An 18614-nucleotide genomic window follows, 5' to 3' on the forward strand; every position below is an offset into this window, starting at 1 on the left:
AAAGGGGGAAATGAGATTACAGAAGGACTTGGTCTAGTCTGGGGATCGGGGAAAGTTTCTCTGAAGAAAGGGCATATAATCTGAGACCCAGACATTCACTAACTCTCAGTGAGCGGAACGGAGAAAGCATTTCACGGACCCGCGTCTCTGAAGGCTTTCCTCAGCGAGACAGCTTGTTGGTCTGAAGAACTGGAAGAAACTGGAGATGCAGCACATCAAGCAAAGGAGAAAACAGACAGCGAGTGGGTCTGGGAGGCTGCCAGGGGCCAGGGTTGACTAGATGCTGTAGGCCACGTCGAAGGCTTTGAATTTTTGTCTCCAGCACTGAGGAGTGGACTGAAGGGCTATTAACGGGTTGAGACATAGTGAAGGTTTATTCTTCAGCAAGGACCATCCTGGCTGATCTCTAGGGAATAGAGCGGAGGGTGTGAGAAGGGAGGGAAAAGCAGGTCCACCTGTGTGCTGAGTGGTGACGGCGGCTTTGACTGGACTGGTGGTGGTGTTGATGGAGAGAAGTGGGGTTGTTTCGCTGTGTGCTGAAAGTTGAGTCAACAAGTGTTGGAGTACAGTTATACGAGGATGAAAAAATACTTCAGTTAACTGGGAAAATGGAATGACACTGAGAATATGAAAACAACTGGATTTATGATGTGGAACTTCAGCAAATGGCACCAAGCCCATGGAGTGGAAGTTCTGGGGAGGCCAGGGTTAGCTCACCGTTAGGAAGTGTGTGTCAGAATTAGAGGTTCCACAGCGGAGCAGGCTGCCGGGTGGGTGGTGAGTCCCCTGTCAACCAGGCTGTTTAAGAGGATGGACGATCACCAGTAGGGGACAACGCAGTAAATGTTTTGAGTACACTTCTAATTCAAAATATTTAAGATGCCCATAATTAGTAGGAACTGAGCCTGAAATTTTATGACTGACTACAAATTCAGATTGCAGCATTCAGCCTGTGACAGATGTAGTGTTCACTGAAAGTTGTTCAAGACTCAGTGCCTGGGTTCATATCCCAAATTTTATCTTTAGAAAATTTGACATACAACCAAAATCCATTGTGAGTTGCATGCAGTCACATACTCCAATTGCTTTGGATTTGTAGTCTTTAAAACTTAAGTTTAAAAAGAACTAGGGAACAAATTCAATTTCCCGTTTTCTTAGTTTCTTAGCAGGCTTTTAAATTGGGAGAGTAACTTGGTACCCCAGAAGAGTCTGGGGCAGAAAATACATTTTGTTGCTCTATCCAACACCAGCATTGCTGTTTTCGCCTTCCAGTCCACTGTTATGAGAATGTTGTCTGTTTACTTTTTAAAAAGGAAGAACATTTCCTTTTATGCACAAAATATCCCAGTTGCCTAAGTTTTCTCTTTCTACGCCTGGTTGCATAAGCCGTCTGGTGCTTTGTGTCAAAGGCAATCATAATGACAAGGCAGTGAATGCCTTCAGCTCGTTCTAAGGACACGTGGGTCTTTACATTTTCACCCTCCCCTCAACTCTTTGTTTCTTAGAACATGAAATGTTTACAGTTAAACGTTATTTCCACCTGGTCTCTCACCACAGAGTGGAGACAAAGTGGGTAGGGTGAGTGGAACATCCCAGATTTTTTTTTAGAACGTGACACTTTATTTGATTAGAGCATCATTAAAGCATTCGGTTGCTCCTCAGAATTCCTCTGAAATATCCAAGCAGGGAGGCATTTCAGAACAATGAGGCTGAACTGGACCTTCCGGTAGGAGATGCCCCTGAGATTCCAAAACGCTGTGCCCAAATATTTTAGGTTAGGGACGGGTAAATTCTTAGATGCTCACTCATTGGTTCGTTCATTTGTTCATTCATTCATTCACTTGCTGAGTACCCAACAGGACCCAGATTCCATTATACACGCTGGGAGGACCACGGTGAAGGAGACAGGCCCTTCCTCTCCAGAAGTTTCCAGTTTCTGGTGGTGAAACAGACCAAACTATACAATGATTGTAGTAGTTTTAAGGAGTTAAATATAGACAGACAATGAGAACATGAAAGGGGGACAGTAAGCCTGTCTGAAGATGGTCCAAGAAGCCTTCCTGATGAGGCTTGGAAGAGAGGGATGAGCAGATTCGGCATGTGGTTTGGGAAAGAATAGATACAATCAGCAAAACGCAAATTCAAGCAGAGGCGGGCGCACAGGGCGGTGCTAGGCTGGTCGGCAAAGAACGGGGAGGAGCATTCGGCGTGTTGCTAGTGGGGCGAAGCGGGGCTGAGGCTGTGGAGGGAGGTCAGGCCAGCTGAAGAGGGGCTGGGATGGCATGCCAGGAATTTTCTTTTTGTCCTCTTGGGCCCTGAGGGGCTGCTGAGGAGTTCTGAGCAGAGGAGTACGGTGGTCAGTTTTGGAGTATTCTTCTGGTGGCAGTTTACGTTATGAGTCAGAGGTGGACAAGAGATGTGTGTGTCATCTAGCAGATGGTGTCAGTGGTCCAAGCGAGTGACGAAATAGGCCATAGCTGTAGGATCAGAGGGAAGGACCCGGATCCCAGAAACACTGAGGAGGTAGAAGCCACCGAAGCTGGTGTGGGTTCAGTGAGGGAGGGGATGGAAGAGAAAGGAAATTGTGTATTTTCTTTTTAACTTACTGAGCGTTTACAGCGTGCCAGCACTTTACAGAGATGGCTTCATTTAATCACCATACCAGCTTGATGTGGTAGATGCTACGATTATCCTATTTTACCGATAGGCAGTCTGAGACGTAGAAGCTAAATCTTCCCCAAGATCAGAGTGAATAAAGGGGGAGCTGAGATTTAACCCCCAGCTCTCTGACTCACAGCCTGTAGGCCTAACTGTGAGCTAACCTGTATCTCCTGGGTGGCGCCTTTTCCGATGCCAGTGACTGCAAACACAGGAAGGGAGTGACTTTGGGAGGGGAGGAGATGACTGAATGCCAGAACAGAGGTCGTTCTGGTTCCCATTTACTATAATGTGTAACTGCATAATGTGTAACACTAGCTTACGTTTCCTTTTATTAAAAAAAATAAAGCTCAGATGATAATTCAACTGATATGACCACGAATCAGTTTAAATTACCCATGGACTAAGACTTGAGAATACCTGCACTGATGAAGGCTTACATGCTGGGCTTTTTGCTCACGTGGTATTCATGAGCAACACTTGCGCAGCCAGGCATTTTTATCAGCTTTTTTTTTTTTCTTTTTTTATCAGCTTTAATCTCCTTTGCCCATAAGTGAAGGTAGATGAGGTACCTGATTTAATTAGAAAGTGAAGTTCAACACTTAGCTTATCTTGAGATTATGAGCAAAAAAGTAAGAAGCTTGAATACTCGAAATTCTTAGTAGGATTGTCTTTGAATGTGTGAATATGTGGGAAGTGAAGTCTGATGGGGGAGGAACTTACAAGCTGGGGGCTTGGACCCTAGCTCATGTGTGGTCTGGCCAGCTCCCTGCACTCGGCTTAGACTCTCAGCCATCTGCTCACAGCCCTCCCAGGCCTCCGCCTGGCCTCCAGCTCCATCTCCCTCTCCCTGTCCCATCGCTGCTGCCCTCTGCCCAGTGTGGGCATTGGATGTGTCAGCACGGGAGGGCTGTGCCAGTTGCTTCCTGTTGGCATGGAGGTTGCAACCTCGTGGGGGTCTCTTGTCTACCAGCAGTTCGGATGCTGGACTGTGGGAAGGGTGATTGACTTCTCCACTCCATCCTGGGGCCCAACAGTTTATCTTATGCACCCCCGAATTATGTAGCTGCCTCTGTCTCCTCAATCTCTTGCCTTGTTATGTGTATAATAATTGCAGAGACTGAACTTTGTTAGGTAAGAATTCAGCAGAGGTATAAGTGCCTGTGATAACCGTTGTGCAAGCCCACCTTCTTGGAACCTCAGAACAAGTAGCACGAAGATAAAGCATGGAATGATGAAGTAATGACTTGAATTCAGCAAGGTAGCAGGTTACAAGATTAACGTACAAAAATCAGTTGCATTTCTTTATATTAATGATGAATCAACAGAAAAAGAAAGTAAAGAAACAATCCCCTTTAAAATAGCACCCAAAGTAATAAAATACCTAGGAATAAATCTAACCAAGGAGGTGAAAGAATATACACAGAAAACTATAAACCATTGATGAAGGAAATTAACGAAGACTTAAAAAAATGGAAGGATATATCTCATGCTCCTGGATTGGAAGACTCAATATTGTTAAAATGGTCACCCCGCCCAAGGCAATCTACAGATTTAATGCAATCCCTATCAAATTACCCAGGACATATTTCACAGAACTAGAAAAAATCATAATAAATTTCATATGGAACCATCAAAGACCTAGAATTGCCAAAGCATTACTGAAGAGAAAGAAAGAGGCTGGAGGAATAACTCTCCCAGACTTCAGACAATAGAGCTACAGTCATCAAGACAGCATGGTATTGGTACAAAACCAGACATACGGACCAATGGAACAGAATAGAGAGCCCAGACATGAACCCACAAACTTTTGGTCAACTAATCTTCGACAAAGGAGGCAAGAATATGCAATGGAATAAAGACAGTCTCTTCAGCAAATGGTGTTGGGAAAACTGGACAGCAGCATGTAAAACAATGAAGCTAGGACACTCCCTTACACCATATACAAAAATCAACTCAAAATGGATCAAAGACTTAAACATAAGACAAGATACAATAAACCTCCTTGAAGAAAATATAGGCAAAACATTATCTGACATACATCTCAAAAATGTTCTATTAGAACAGTCTATTCAAGCAATAGAAACAAAAGCAAGAATAAATAAATGGGACCTAATGAAATTTACAAGCTTCTGCACAGCAAAGGAAACCATAAGCAAAACAAAACAACAACCTACAGAATGGGAGAAGATTTTCACAAACGATGAAACCGACAAAGGCTTGATCTCCAGAATATATAAACAGCTCATATGACTTAATAAGAAAAAAATAAACAACGCAATCCAAAAATGGGTGGAAGACCTAAACAAGCAATTCTCTAAGGAAGAATTACAAATGCTCAATAGGCAGATGAAAAAATGCTCAGTATCACTAATTATCAGAGAAATGCAAATCAAAACTTCAATGAGGTATCACCTCACACCAGTCAGAATGGCCATCATTCAAAAGTCCACAAATGACAAATGCTGGAGAGGCTGTGGAGAAAAGGGAACCCTCCTACACTGCTGGTGGAAATGCAGTTTGGTGCAGCCACTGTGGAAAACAGTATGGAGATTCCTCAAAAGGCTAGGAATATACTTACCATATGACCCAGGAATCTCACTCCTGGGCATATATCCAGAAGGAACCCTACTTCAAAATGACATCTGCACCCCAATGTTCATAGCAGCACTATTTACAATAGCCAAGACATGGAGACAGCCTAAATGTCCATCGACAGAGGACTGGATAATGAAGAGGTGGTATATTTATACAGTGGAATACTATTCAGACAAAAAACAACTTAATGCCACTTGCAGGAACATGGATGCTCCGGGAGAATGCCATTCTAAATGAAGTAAACCAGAAAGAGAAAAAAAAAAAATACCACATGAGATCTCTCATATGTGGAATCTTAAAAAAAAAAACATAAATGCAAAACAGAAAGAGACTTATAGACATAGAATACAGGGAGTGGGGGGTGGGAAGGGACAGACTGGGATTTCAAAATTTGTAGATACTGACGGGCATATGTAGAACAGATAAACAAGATTATGCTGTATCACACAGGGAAATATATACAAGATCTTGTGGTAGCTCACAGCGAAAAAAAAATGTGACAATGAATATATGTATGTTCATGTATAACTGAAAAATTGTGCTCTACACTGGAATTTGACACAACATTGTAAAATGATTATAACTCAATAAAAAATGTTAAAAAAATTTGATTAGAACGTGTGCATTGTACTCATGGTTAATAAACTCAAGAAAAGGAGAGAGAGATCAAGGTGACAGATTCGGAGGACACTGGCTCCCCTCCCCTCATGAACGCATCCCAACTACAACTACACACAGAGGGACTCTCACTGCCATCAGCCTGGGGACCCGCAGAACAGCTCCCCTGCAGCCAGGGCTGTGAAGAAAGGTCCACATGGAGTCTGGCAGGAAGGGGGAAGGGACCTGGTTGGGACCCACACGCAGAAGAGGAGGGGACATCATGGGCTCAGCGTCTCCCTGGGGAGCGAGGGGTCCAGGCTCCGCACTGGGCACCCCAGCCCTGGGGGCCGACACCGGGAAGAGAGACCCCTCAGCCGGTGTGAAAACCAGTGAGGCTCACCAGGGGGCTGTAAGAAACTGAGACTCTGCTCTTGAAGGGCCCGGACCGGCTCTCTCCCAGCCTCAGTGAGGCGGCAGCAGGCTGAGAACTGCCGGGGGCTCTGGCCGGCCCGCCAGGACTGCTGCATCCCCCCGCCCCCCACCGGCCCCCAGCTCCAGCCCCTCCGGCTCCGGCACTGCTCGCCACTGAGGCAGAGGCGGCCACCGCCCACGACAGTGTGCACGCCTGGAGGGGACGGAGCCGGCTTGGACCCCAGCCCTGCCTCTGGCCGGGGCGCAGGCAGCCACCGCCGGCGCGTGTCACTGCACACCCGTGGGAGGGAGCACAGTCAGCTGGGCAGCGCGGCACTGCCCCTCCCGTCACGCCCAGCCTCTAGCCGCGCGAGCGCACCGGGGACACAGTGACACCAGCACAGAAGTGCAGCCCCCGGGCCTCAGGCCCTGAGCCCACACCCCCACCGAGGCGGAGACCGCCAGCACCCCTGGGAGAAACCCAGCTCCCTCAGGGCTCCTGCTCCAGCCCCTGTGGCCCTGATCCCTCCTTTGACAGGGCAGTGACAGCCACTGGGCAGAGAAGCCCCAGCTTGGCCCTGGCTCTGGCTCTGGCCCCTCCGGCTCCACCCCTACCTCCCAGCAGGGTGGCGGCCGCCAGCACACGTGGGAGAAGATGCGGCCGGTGCTGCTGTCAGATCCAGCTCCCGCCAAGGCCCCTGAGCACACGCAGTTGCACAGGGATGCTCCCACACAAGGCGCGCCTGCAAGACCAGAGCAGGTAACTGTTTCTCCTAAATTCAGAGAGACACAGAAAGTTAAACAAAATGAGAAGAGGAGAATATGTTTCAAAAGAAATAACAAGGATACACCCTGAAAAAACATCCTAATGACCCAGATAAATCATTTACCTGATAAAGAGTTCAAAGCAATGGTAAGAGAATGCTAACTGAACTTGGGAAAAGAATAAATAAACACAGTGAGAACTTTAAGAAGGAACTGGAAAACAGAAAAAAGGACCCAACAGAGCTAAAGAATAAAATAACTGAAATGAAAAATACCGTGGAGGGAATTAACCGCAGATTAGGTGACACGGGAGAACGTATTAGTGATGTGGGAGGTACAGTAATGGAAACCACCCTATCAGAACAGCAAAAACAAAACAAAACAACCACCAAATTTTTAAAAAGGAGAGTAGTTTAAGGGACCTCTAGGACATCGTGCATACTAACATTCAAATTATAGGCATCCCAGAAGAAGAGGAGAGAGAGAAAGGGGTCGAAAATGTATCTGATGTAATGATGACTGGAAACTCCCTGATGCTGAAGAAGGAAACAGACATCCAGGAAGCACAGAGGGTCCCAAATAAGCAAACACAAAGAGACCCACACCCAGACATACCATAATTGAAACGGCAAAATTTAAAGATAAAGAGAGACTTCTAAAGGCGGCAAGAGGAAAACAAAGAGTCAGTTACAGGGAATCCGCGTAAGACTGTCAGCTGATTTTTCTGCAGAAACATCGCAGGCCAGAAGAGGGCGGCATGATATGTTTAAAATGCTGAAAGGGGGGAAAAGCCCTGCAAAGTTGAATACTCTACCCAGCAAGGCTGTTATGCGCAACTGAAGGAGAGATAGAGGTTGTCAGACCAAAGCTAGAAGAGTTCATGACTACTAAACAGACCTTACAAAAAGTATTAAAGGATCTTCTTTAAGTGGAAAAGAAAAGGTACAGTAAGGAAGAAATTATAAGAAGGGGAAAATCCCACTGGTAAAGGCTGTGGGTCAAATGCAGAAAAGCTTTTGAAAAATTCAGCACCCATTCATATTAAAAAATCTAAAGAAGATTGATTTATAGAGGGTGCGTATCTCAACATAATACAGGTGATTTATAATAAACCCACAGCTAACATCATATACAATGGTGGAAAACTGAAAACTTTTCCTCTAAAATCAGGTACAAGGATCCCCACCTTCGACATTTCTACTTAACATAGCATTGGAAGTCCTAGCCACAGCAATCAGACAAGAAAAAGAAATAAAAGGAATCTATATCAGAAGAGAAAAAGTAAAATTGTCACTATTTGCAGAGACATGACACTGTACTTAGAAAACCCTGAAATCTCCACCAAAAGACTATTAGAACCAAGCTTGCTATTGAGTTGCTAATAGTTGCTTTGAGTTATAGTTGCTATTTGCATCTTGGCTTCAGGTCAGATCAAATTATATATATATGAACAAGCACACATAATTGTATCCAATGAGAACAAATGCAGAGCATCTGTTAGGAAACCATTAATGGAGCCACATAGATTATGCAGCGCCTGCCCCCGGCTCTGTTACCATGGAGACACGTGCACATTCGCACCTGATTTGCAGAGCAAGAGGACCGCGCGCTTCTCGTTACGTGGGCTGGAGTGATGTGTAGCTCCAGAGATCCGTCCGCGTTTGCATTTCTGGATTTCCGAAGTAAGCGCTTTGTGGTGGTGGTTTCAGAAAAACACGCCACGCCTAGAATTTGAAATTAAATCAGCGAGAACCAACTGTTTGCATTCTCCATCTTTCCTTTGCTCTACCCTCTTGAAATTGTTAACCGGAATAATTTCAAAGTGCATCCAGTGAAGACATGAACATTAAAATACTTTGAAATCTCCAAAAAGATGAATACACAGGAAATCTGTTGCTTTTCTATACACAGCAAATACTAATGAACTATCAGAAAGAGAATGTAAGAAAACGATGCTCTTTACAAGTGCATCAGAAAGAGTCAAACAGCTAGGAATAATCTCAGCCATAGAAAAGAATGAAATTTTGCCGTTGGTAGCCACGTGGATGGACCTGGACCTGTTAGGCTTAGTGAAATACGTCAGAGAAAGACAAATACTGTATGTTATCACTTATATGTAGAATTTAAAAAGTAAAACGAAGGAATATAATAAAATAGGACAGACTCACAGATACCGTGAACAAACTAGTGGTTACCAGTGGGTAGAGGGGTGGAGAGTCAAGAGAGGGAAAGAGGTCAAGAGGTACCGACTGTAAATACGTGTATAGAAATATACAAGAATGTATTGTACAGCACATAGAGTATAGCTGATATTTTGTAATAACTTTACATGGAATATAATCTATAAAAAAATCACTACGTTGTACACCTGAAGTTATTTTAACATCGTAAATCATCTATAATTTAAAATAAAAGAAAAAAGAAAATAAAAAACCCTCAAATAAATACAAGAAAAAATAATTAGGAAAATTGTAAATTCGAGTGTTATTTTTACTTCTGTTACTGATAGTAATTTTGTGTAATGATTCCTGTGTATTGCCTGGAGACATCGTTTTCGGTGAAAGTCGTGTTAACTATGAGTTGCTAAATCACATACAAGATGTGAAAATTAGATCTTTTTCTCCACGTCCAAATAAGTTAAAATTTATTGAGCGGTACACATGATTCAGTGAAATTAGAGCGTTTGATTTTTAAAAAAATAGAACGATTTAAGTTATGCTAAGCAGTGACCTTGATAACTGGCTCCCCGGGCATCTGGAGTGGCCTTTTGTTGGGGGTTGGCTGTGACGGGAGCAGTGCTCACTTTAGTGGGCTGATTGGTGTTTCCTACCTCCAAAATCTGAGAGAGTTTCGGCATGCAGTGTGTCAAATTAGCTGCTTTAAAAAAGATCACTCCACACACCTTAAACCACCAAGTAACTGGGTTGAGTTTTGTTTTTATGAAGTCATGTTTTGTAAGACTCACTCATCAAGATGTGTTGACGTTACCCCTGGACAGCTGGGAAAGGTCACTAAGCTGTGACTCCCCACCCCACTCCCGCCACCAGAATCCTTCCTTCCTTGTGGTGCATCACATGTGATGTTATTGGGACCCCTGTTTGTTTCACTGGCCAGCGAGGTCGTGTGGTTTTGGAAAAGAGCCACTTACCCAGGAGAAGCAGACCCCGCCCACCCCTCCTGAGACCAAGGAGCAGCTTCCTGTGTGGCTTCTGACCCTTGCCCACCAGCCCCCCTGCAAGAAGAACAGTGCTGTCCCCTTCTCCTTCCCAGACTTTCCAGATGTCTTCTGAGAAGTCTCAGACTGAACTCTGTGCTCGAGGTCTGTCTCACCCCAGGTTCTCTTGGGTGCAGACGCCGTGGTGGACACACAGCGGAATTTACCCTTGACCCTCACACCCCGCGGCCTGGTCCTGACTGTGATTAGCTTATGTTCTCTTAGATGCCTCACGCCGGATGCAGAAGCCCGCCCAGATATTGTAGAAGTCAGCTCCATGATAGCCGATGTCATGATGAAGTATTTAGATAGTTTATCCACATCCCAGCTGGCCCTGGAGAAGAAGCTGGAACGAGAACGGAGGCGCACACAGCGGTATTTTATGGAAGCCAACCGGAACGCCGTCACCTGTCAGCGTGAGCCTGCCCTGCTGTCTCACGTAAGTGACAACTTTTCAGTCTCTTCAGGATGCACTCTGCTACACTCTCTGAGGCCTATCATGCTTGTCCTAAGGAAGATTCATCTTAAGTTAGAAAAATATTGCTACATATAATATTTCACTATTATATAGTTATATATTTGCATATGTTTTGGTATCTTAAAATAAGTCACTATAATTGATGTTCCAAAGGTGTAATGCATAATTTGTTGTGTATTATAAAACCAGAGGTATCAAAAAGATCTCTTAGAAATTCTTTGTTTATAATCTTTGTATAAATAGCAGAGACTGCTTTTAATTAACTTCTTCAACAATCTGGAAATACGGATGAAAATGCTGTATGTTGATTTAGAGAAGGAAATCGTATTTGTCTTAAAATGTTTTTTATTAGTCTATGTAATTGCTTTCATTAGTCTTGGTGATGATAATAACATTGCCATGGTACAAATCAGAACATGCGCTGTTATTTGTCTTGCCAGTAACCTTTAAATTATTTAGATACCTAAGTTTATTTCTGAGTGTTGTTGAAAAAGGGATGCCAGAGCTACAAATACCCAGAAGTGCAAGTGATGGTGCCAGTGACCCCCTTGTTGGTGTCCCTTTTCTTCCTTCCTCTGTACCTTTGTTGTGTCATGACCCGTAACCCATCCTTCACTCATTCTCTGGGGTCCCCGAAAGCAGGGGTTTAGTAAGGGACCCTTCAACCTGTAAGTGTTCTTTAATACCCTCCTGGAGGTGGGCCCAAGGCAGTAGGGTCATAAAGCATCCTTGATCAGGATACCTGGTCATTCAATTCCTTTCCAGGGTCCAAGGGACCTGCTGTGCCTCAGCTGGGAAAATGAAGTGACAAATTGGTCTCAAAGAGTCAGTTTTGGTTTCTCAAATAACAGCATTTCCCGCAAACTCTTTTGGTTTTTTTCCCCCAAGAAGGAAAGCACTACTGTTTGGTGGGTTTCTTTTTCCATACTTGGTATCCAGAAGTTAAACTTCCAATGTTGGTTTCTTTTTTATGGATTTTATTTTATTTTTTAATTTTTCTTAGTACAGCCATGCCTTTCATTTTCACTTTTCATGTTTTTATATAATTGAGGTAGAGTTGATTTACAATATTATGTTAGTTTCAGATGTACAACTTAGTGATTTGGTATTTTTATAGATTGTAGTCCATTTCAAGTTCTTATAAAATCCTGGCTGTAGTTGCTGTGCTGTACATTATATTCTTGTATCTTATTCAAATTTTACCAGTAGTTTGTGCCTCCTAATTCCCTACCCTATCTTGCCCTCCTCCTTCTGTCTCCCCATTGGAAACCACTGGTTTGTTCCCTATATCTGTGAGTCTGTTTCTATTTATTATATTCATTTGTTTGTTTAATTTTTTGAGATTCCACATGTAAGTGTTAACATACAATACTTGTCTTTCTCTGTCTGAGTGATTTCAATAAGCATAATACCCCTGGGTCCATCCATGTGGTTGCAAATGGCAGGTTTCATTCTTTGTTTATGGCTGAGTAGTATTTCATTGTGTATATATACCACCTCTTCTTTACAATTCTGCTTATGTTATCCTCTAGGAGTTTTATGGATTCCAGTGTTACATTTAGATCTTTCATCCATTTTGATTTTATTTTTGTATATGATGTGGGAAAATGTTCTAGTCTCATTGTTTTTTGACATGGAGCTGTCCCATATTTCCAGCACCACTTATTGAAGAGAGTGTCTTTTTTCCTTTGTTATAGAGTAATTGACCATAAGTGCATGGGTTTATTTCCTTGCTCGATTCTGTTCCATTAATCTATGTGTCTGTTTTTGTGGCAAAACATACTCTTTTGGTGACTAGTTTTTCATTATAGCCTGAAGGAAACATGAGTGCTCTGACCTTCTTTCTCAAGGTTGCTTTCGCTATTTGAGGTCTTTTGTGTTTCCATACAAACTTCAGAATTATCTCTTCTGCCTCTGTGACAAATGCCGTTGGTATTTTGATAGGGATTGCATTGCATGTGTAGACTGCCTTAGTTGGTATGGTCATTTCCACAATATTAATTCTTCCAATCCATGAATGCAGTATATTTGTCCATTGTTTCCTGCCCTCTTCAATTTTTATTTATTATTTTGTTATTTTATTTTAGTGAAGAGAGGAGGTAATTAGGTTTATTTATTTTTATAAGAGGGGCTGAGAACTGAACCCAAGACGTCATCCATGCTAAGCATGCACTCTAACACTGAGTTACACCCTCCCCTCTCTTCAATTCTTTTCGCCAGTATCTTATAGTTTTCCAAGTACAGGTTTTTTGCCCTCTTAATTAGGTTTATTCCTAGGTATTCTATTCTTTTTGATGGATGGTAAATGGATTTGATTTCTTAATTTCTCCTTCTGATAGTTTGTTCTTAATGTACAGAAATGTAACAGATTTTTGAATATTAATTTTGCATCCTGAAACTTTACTGAATTCATTGATGAGTTATAGTAGTCTTTTGGTGGCATCTTTACGATTTTCTATTTTTAATATCATCTGCAAATAGTGAGTTTTACTTCTTCCTTTCTAATTTGGATTTCTTGTATTTCTTTTTGTGATGTGTGGCTAGGACTTCCAACATTATGTTGGATAAAAAGGACAAGATTGGGCATTCTTTTCTTGTTCCTGATCCAAGGGGAGATGCTTTTAGCTTTTCACTCTTCAGTAGGATGTGAACTGTGGGTTTATCATATATGGCCTTTATTTTGATGAAGTATGTTCCCTCTTATACCCACTTTCTGAAGAGTTTTTTTTATCATAAATATATGTTTTTTTCTAATATACTTTTATTGAAGTATAGTCAGTTTGCAATGTTGTGTCAATTTCTGGTGTACAACACAATCCTTCAGTCATACAGGAACATACATATATTCCTTTTCATATTCTTTTTAATCTTAAGTTACTACAAGATATTGAATATAGTTCCCTATGCTATATGGTATAAACTTGTTGTTTATCTATTTTGTATAATACTAGATAGTATTTGCAAATCTCAAACTTCCAATTTACCCCTTTTCACCCCCTTTACTCCCTGGTAACTATGTTTATTTTCTGTCTCTGAGTCTGTTTCTGTTTTGTAAATAGGTTTGTTTGTCTTTTTATTTTTTTGAGATTCCACATATAAGTGATATCATATGATATTTTCCTTTCTCTTTCTGGCTTGCTTCACTTAGAATGACATTCTTCAGGAACATCCATGTTGCTGCAAATGGCATATTCATTATTTTTTATGGCCAAATAGTATTCCATTGTATAAATATACCACATCTTCTTTATCCAGTCCTCTGTCAATGGACATTTAGGTTGTTTCCATGTCTTGGCTATTGTAAATAGTACTGCTGTGAACATTGGAGTCCATGAATCTTTTTGAATTAAGGTTCCCTCTGGATATATGCCCAGGAGTGGGATTCCTGGATCATACGGTAAGTCTGTTTTTAGTCTTTTGAGGCATCTCCATGCTGTTTTCCACAGTGGCTGCACCAAACTGCATCCCCACCAGCAGTGTAGGAGGGTTCCCTTTTCTCCACAGCTTCTCCAGCATTTATCATTTGTGGACTTTTGCATGATGGGCATTCTGACTGGTATGAAGTGATACCTCATTGTAGTTTTGATCTGCATTTCTCTGATAATTAGCAATATTGAGCATTTTTCATCTGCCTATTGGCTGTTTGTATGTCTTCATTGGAAAATTGCTTGTTTAGGTCTTCTGCCCATTTTTGGATTGGGTTGTTTACTAAGATGCATGAGCTATTTATATATTCTGGAAATTAAGCCCTTGTCAATCTCATCTTTTGCAAATATTTTCTCCCATTCCATAAGTTGTCTTTTTGTTTTACTTATGGTTTCCTTCGCTGTGCAAAAGCTTATACATTTAATTAGGTTCTGTTTGTTTATATTTGCTTTTATTTCTATTGCTTGAGTAGACTGCCCTAGGAGAACATTGCTGAGATTTATGTCTGATAATGTTTTGCCTGTATTTTCTTCTAAGAGGTTTATAGTATCTTGTCTTATGTTTAGGTCTTTAAGCCATTTTGAGTTTATTTTTGTGTATGGGGTAAGGGAGTATTCTAATTTCTTGATTTGCATTCAGCTGTCCAGTTTCTCAGCACCATTTGCTGAAGAGACTGTCTATACTCCATTGTATATCCTTGCCTCCTTTGTCAAAGATTAATTGACCAAAAATTTGTGGGTTCATTTCTGGGCTGTCTCTTCTGCTCCATTGATCCATATGTCTGTTTTTGTGCCAATACCATGCTATTTTGATTACTGTAGCTCTGTAGTATTGTCTGAAGTCTGGGAAAGTTATTCCTCCAGCTTCATTCTTTTTCTTCAGTAATGCTTTGGCAATTCTGGGTCTTTTGTGATTCCAGGTAAATTTTAGGATGATTTGTTCTAGTGTTGTGAAAAATGTCCTGGGCAATTTGATAGCTGTTTCATTAAATCTGTAGATTGCTTTGGTTAGTATGGCCATTTTAACAATATTAATTCTTCCAATCCAAGAACATGGGCTGTCTTTCCATTTCTTTAAGTCATCTTTAATTTCCTTAGTCAGTGTTTTGTAGTTCTCCACGTATAAGTCTTTCACTTCCTTGGTCAGATTTATTCCTAAGTATTTATTTTTTGGGATGTAATTTTAAAAGGGATTGTTTCTTTACTTTCTGTTCCTGCTATTTCTTTGTTACTGTAAAGAGATATAACTGATTTCTGTATGTTGATGTTGTATCCTGCTACCTTGCTGAATTCTTTTATCAGCTCTGATAGTTTCGGTGTGGAGCCTTTAGGGTTTTCTATATATATATAGTATCATGTCATCTGCATGTAATGACAATTTTACCTATTCTCTTCCAATTTGGATCCCTTTTATTTCTTTTTCTTGTCTAATTGCTATGGCTAGGACTTCTAGTACTATATTGAATAGAAGTGATGAGAATGGGCATCCTTGTCTTGTTCCAGATTTTAGTGGGAAGTCTTTGAGCTTTTCACCTTTGAATATTATGCTTGCTATAGGTTTTTCATAAATAGATTTTATTATGTTGAGATATATTCCCTCTATACCCACTTTGATAAGAGTTTTTATGATAAATAGCTGTTGAATTTTATCAGATGCTTTTTCTGCATCTATTGAGATGATCGTGTGATTTTTGTCCTTTCTCTTGCTTATGTGGTGTATCACATTGATTGATTTGCATATGTTGAACCATCCTTGTGTCCCTGAGATGAACCCAACTTGATCATGATGTATAATTTTTTTATGTGTTGTTGGATTCTATTTGCTAATATTTTGTTGAAGATTTTCCCCTTTCATTTCTTAATTTATTTTTTGAGTTCTCTTTCTCTTTTCTTCTTGGCAAACATGGCCAGAGGTTTTTTATTTTGTTTAGTCTTTCAAAAAACCAGCTCTTGATTTGATTGATTTTTTATTTTCTATTTTATTTATTTCCTCTCTGATCTTTATTATTTCTTTCCTTTTACTAGCTTTAGGTTTTATTTGTTCTTCTTCTTGTAATTCTTTTAGGTTGTAGGTTAGGTTGGTTATTTGAGTTTTTTCTTGTTTTTTGAGGAAGGCCTGTATCACTGTTAACTTCCCTCTTAGGACTGCTTTTGCTGCATCTCATAGATCTTAATGTGGTTGTGTTTTCGTTGTCATTTGTTTTAAGGGATTTTTAAATTTCCTCTTTGATTTTATTGTTGATCCATTTGTTTTTTTTAGTAGCATGTTGTTTAGTCTGCAGGCAACTGTTTTTTTCTCACTCTAGTTGTTTTCTAATCTCATGTAGTTGTGGTCAGAAAAGATACTTGACGTAATTTCTGTCCTCTTAAATTTGTTGAGGCTCATTTTGTGACCTAGTGATTGTTCTATTCTAAAGAATGTTCCATGTGCACTTGAAAAGAATGTTGTTCTGGCTTCTTCTTTTTCGAATGTAATATCCTGAAAATATCAATTAGTCTAAATGATCTGTTGTGTCATTTAGTATTCCATTGTGTTACTGGTTTTCTGTCTGGAAGATCTGTCCAGTGATGTTGGTGGGGTATTAAAGTCTCCTACTATTATTGTATTCACATCAGTTTCTCCCTTTATGTCAGTTAGTATTTGCTTTATGTATTTAGGTGCTCCTATATTGGGTGCATATATGTTAATGAGTGTAATATCTTCATCTTGTTGTTCCTTTATCATTAGCTAGTGTCCATCCTTATCTTTCTTTATGCCCTTTGTTTTAAAGTCTGTTTTGTCTGTTATGAGTATTGCTACCCCTGCTTTCTTTTCATTTCCGTTTACATGACATATCTTTTTCCATCCTCTCATTTTCAATCTGTGTGACCTTTACCCTAAAGTGAGTGTCTAGTAAGCAGTATATTTTATATATTTTTTGTATTGAAGTCTAAGAGCAGTATATTGTAGGCTCCTATTTCATTATCCATCTCCTACCCTTTGCCTTTTGATTGGAACATTTAGTTCATTGACCTTGAAAGTGATTATTGATAGAAATGTATTCATTGCCATTTTAATCCATGTTTTCCTATTTCCATGTTTTATATTTCTTCTTTGTTTCTTTTTCTTTTGTGGTTTGATGTTTTCCATATTATACTTGAGTTCTCTTCTTTTGGGTTTTTGTGACTCTATTATGTGGTTTTGGTTTGTGGTTACCATGTTTTTCATATATGTTAACCCATTACTATATATACTTGGTTTAGACTGGTCATCATGTAAGCTCAAATATGTTATTAAAAAAAAGAGAAAAAAAATCTGCATTTTATTATTTACCTCCCCCACATTTTGTGATTTGATGTTCTCTTTTACATCTTCATGTTTATCTTTTTGCTGTTCATTGTAGTTATCATTTGCTTTTCTAGTTGCTGTTTTATTTTCTATAGATTCTTGCTTTTCTACTCAGAGAAGACCTTCCAATATTTATTTTAGGACAGGTTTAGTATTGTTGTATTTTAATTTTTACTTGTCTGAGAAATTATCTGTCTCCCCTGTTCTAAATATTAACCTTTCTGGGCAAGGTATCCTAGATTGCAGGTTTTTCTCTGCCAGGAATTTAAATGTACCTTGCCACTGCCTTCTGGCCTGCAACATTTCTTTGGAGAAATCAGCTGATAGCCTTATAGGAGGGGATCCCTTGTAGCTAACTCTTTGTTTTCCTCTTGCTGCCTTTGAATCCTCTCTTTAGCTTTGACTTTTGCCATTTAAATTTTAATATGCCTTAGTTCTCTTTGGGTTCATCTTGCTTGAGACCTTCTGCACTTCCTGTACCTGGATATCTGTTTCCTTCTTCAGCATCAGAAAGTTTTCAGTCATAATATTTTCAAATATGTTTTGACCCCCTTTTCTCTTCTCCTTCTCGGGCCTCTATCATGCATAGATTGGCATGCTTTATATTTTCCCATGGGTCTCTTATATTGCCTTCATCTTTTTTCATTCTTTCTGCTGCAGTCAGTGTCCTGCCCCTCCCTTTGTGTGTGCATGTTAACAGTGGGGCTCTTTATGGCAGACGCAGGCTCCCTTTCACACACTCTCAGTTGTGGCCTGTACCTCACTCCAGCCCCTTCAGGCTGTCTCCACCCAGCCAGCCCCAGTTCTCTCCCTGGAGCCTTTCATCAGAAGCCCAGGTCAACACCCAGCCGCCACACACCAGCAGACATGTGTCTTAGGCTGGAGAATGAGCAAGGTGGTACACATCCTCTGTGCTGGGCCCCCTGTTTTGTCTGCTGCATATCGAGGACTGCTCTCTCCTCCGAGCCTCAGAAGTTCCCTTCTGTCCCAGCTAGTCTCCCAACTGGTGAATGGGCTTCCAAAGGTGAGGGAACCTTCCCTCTTCCACAGCTCCCTCCCAGGGGCACAGGTCTCATCCTGATTTTTTTTTTTTTTTTGATCCTACCCAGTTACGTGGTAATCTCTCTCATAGGAGAA

General features: G+C 40.9%; 1 protein-coding gene across 4 annotated transcripts in view; it reads left to right on the top strand.

Moving 5' to 3' along the window:
• NEK10 (NIMA related kinase 10) overlaps positions 1-18614 on the top strand; it is a 177918-nt gene that overhangs the window by 107189 nt on the left and 52115 nt on the right. For all 4 annotated transcript variants that reach the window (XM_031469795.2, XM_064496828.1, XM_031469796.2 and 1 more), the window contains exon 26: positions 10472-10685. In XM_031469795.2, the coding sequence (XP_031325655.2) occupies positions 10472-10685 (214 nt within the window). The remainder of the gene's footprint in view (positions 1-10471; positions 10686-18614) is intronic.

This window comes from Camelus dromedarius, chromosome 17, assembly GCF_036321535.1.
Source record: "Camelus dromedarius isolate mCamDro1 chromosome 17, mCamDro1.pat, whole genome shotgun sequence".
In the NCBI taxonomy this organism is placed as follows: Eukaryota; Metazoa; Chordata; class Mammalia; order Artiodactyla; family Camelidae; genus Camelus; species Camelus dromedarius.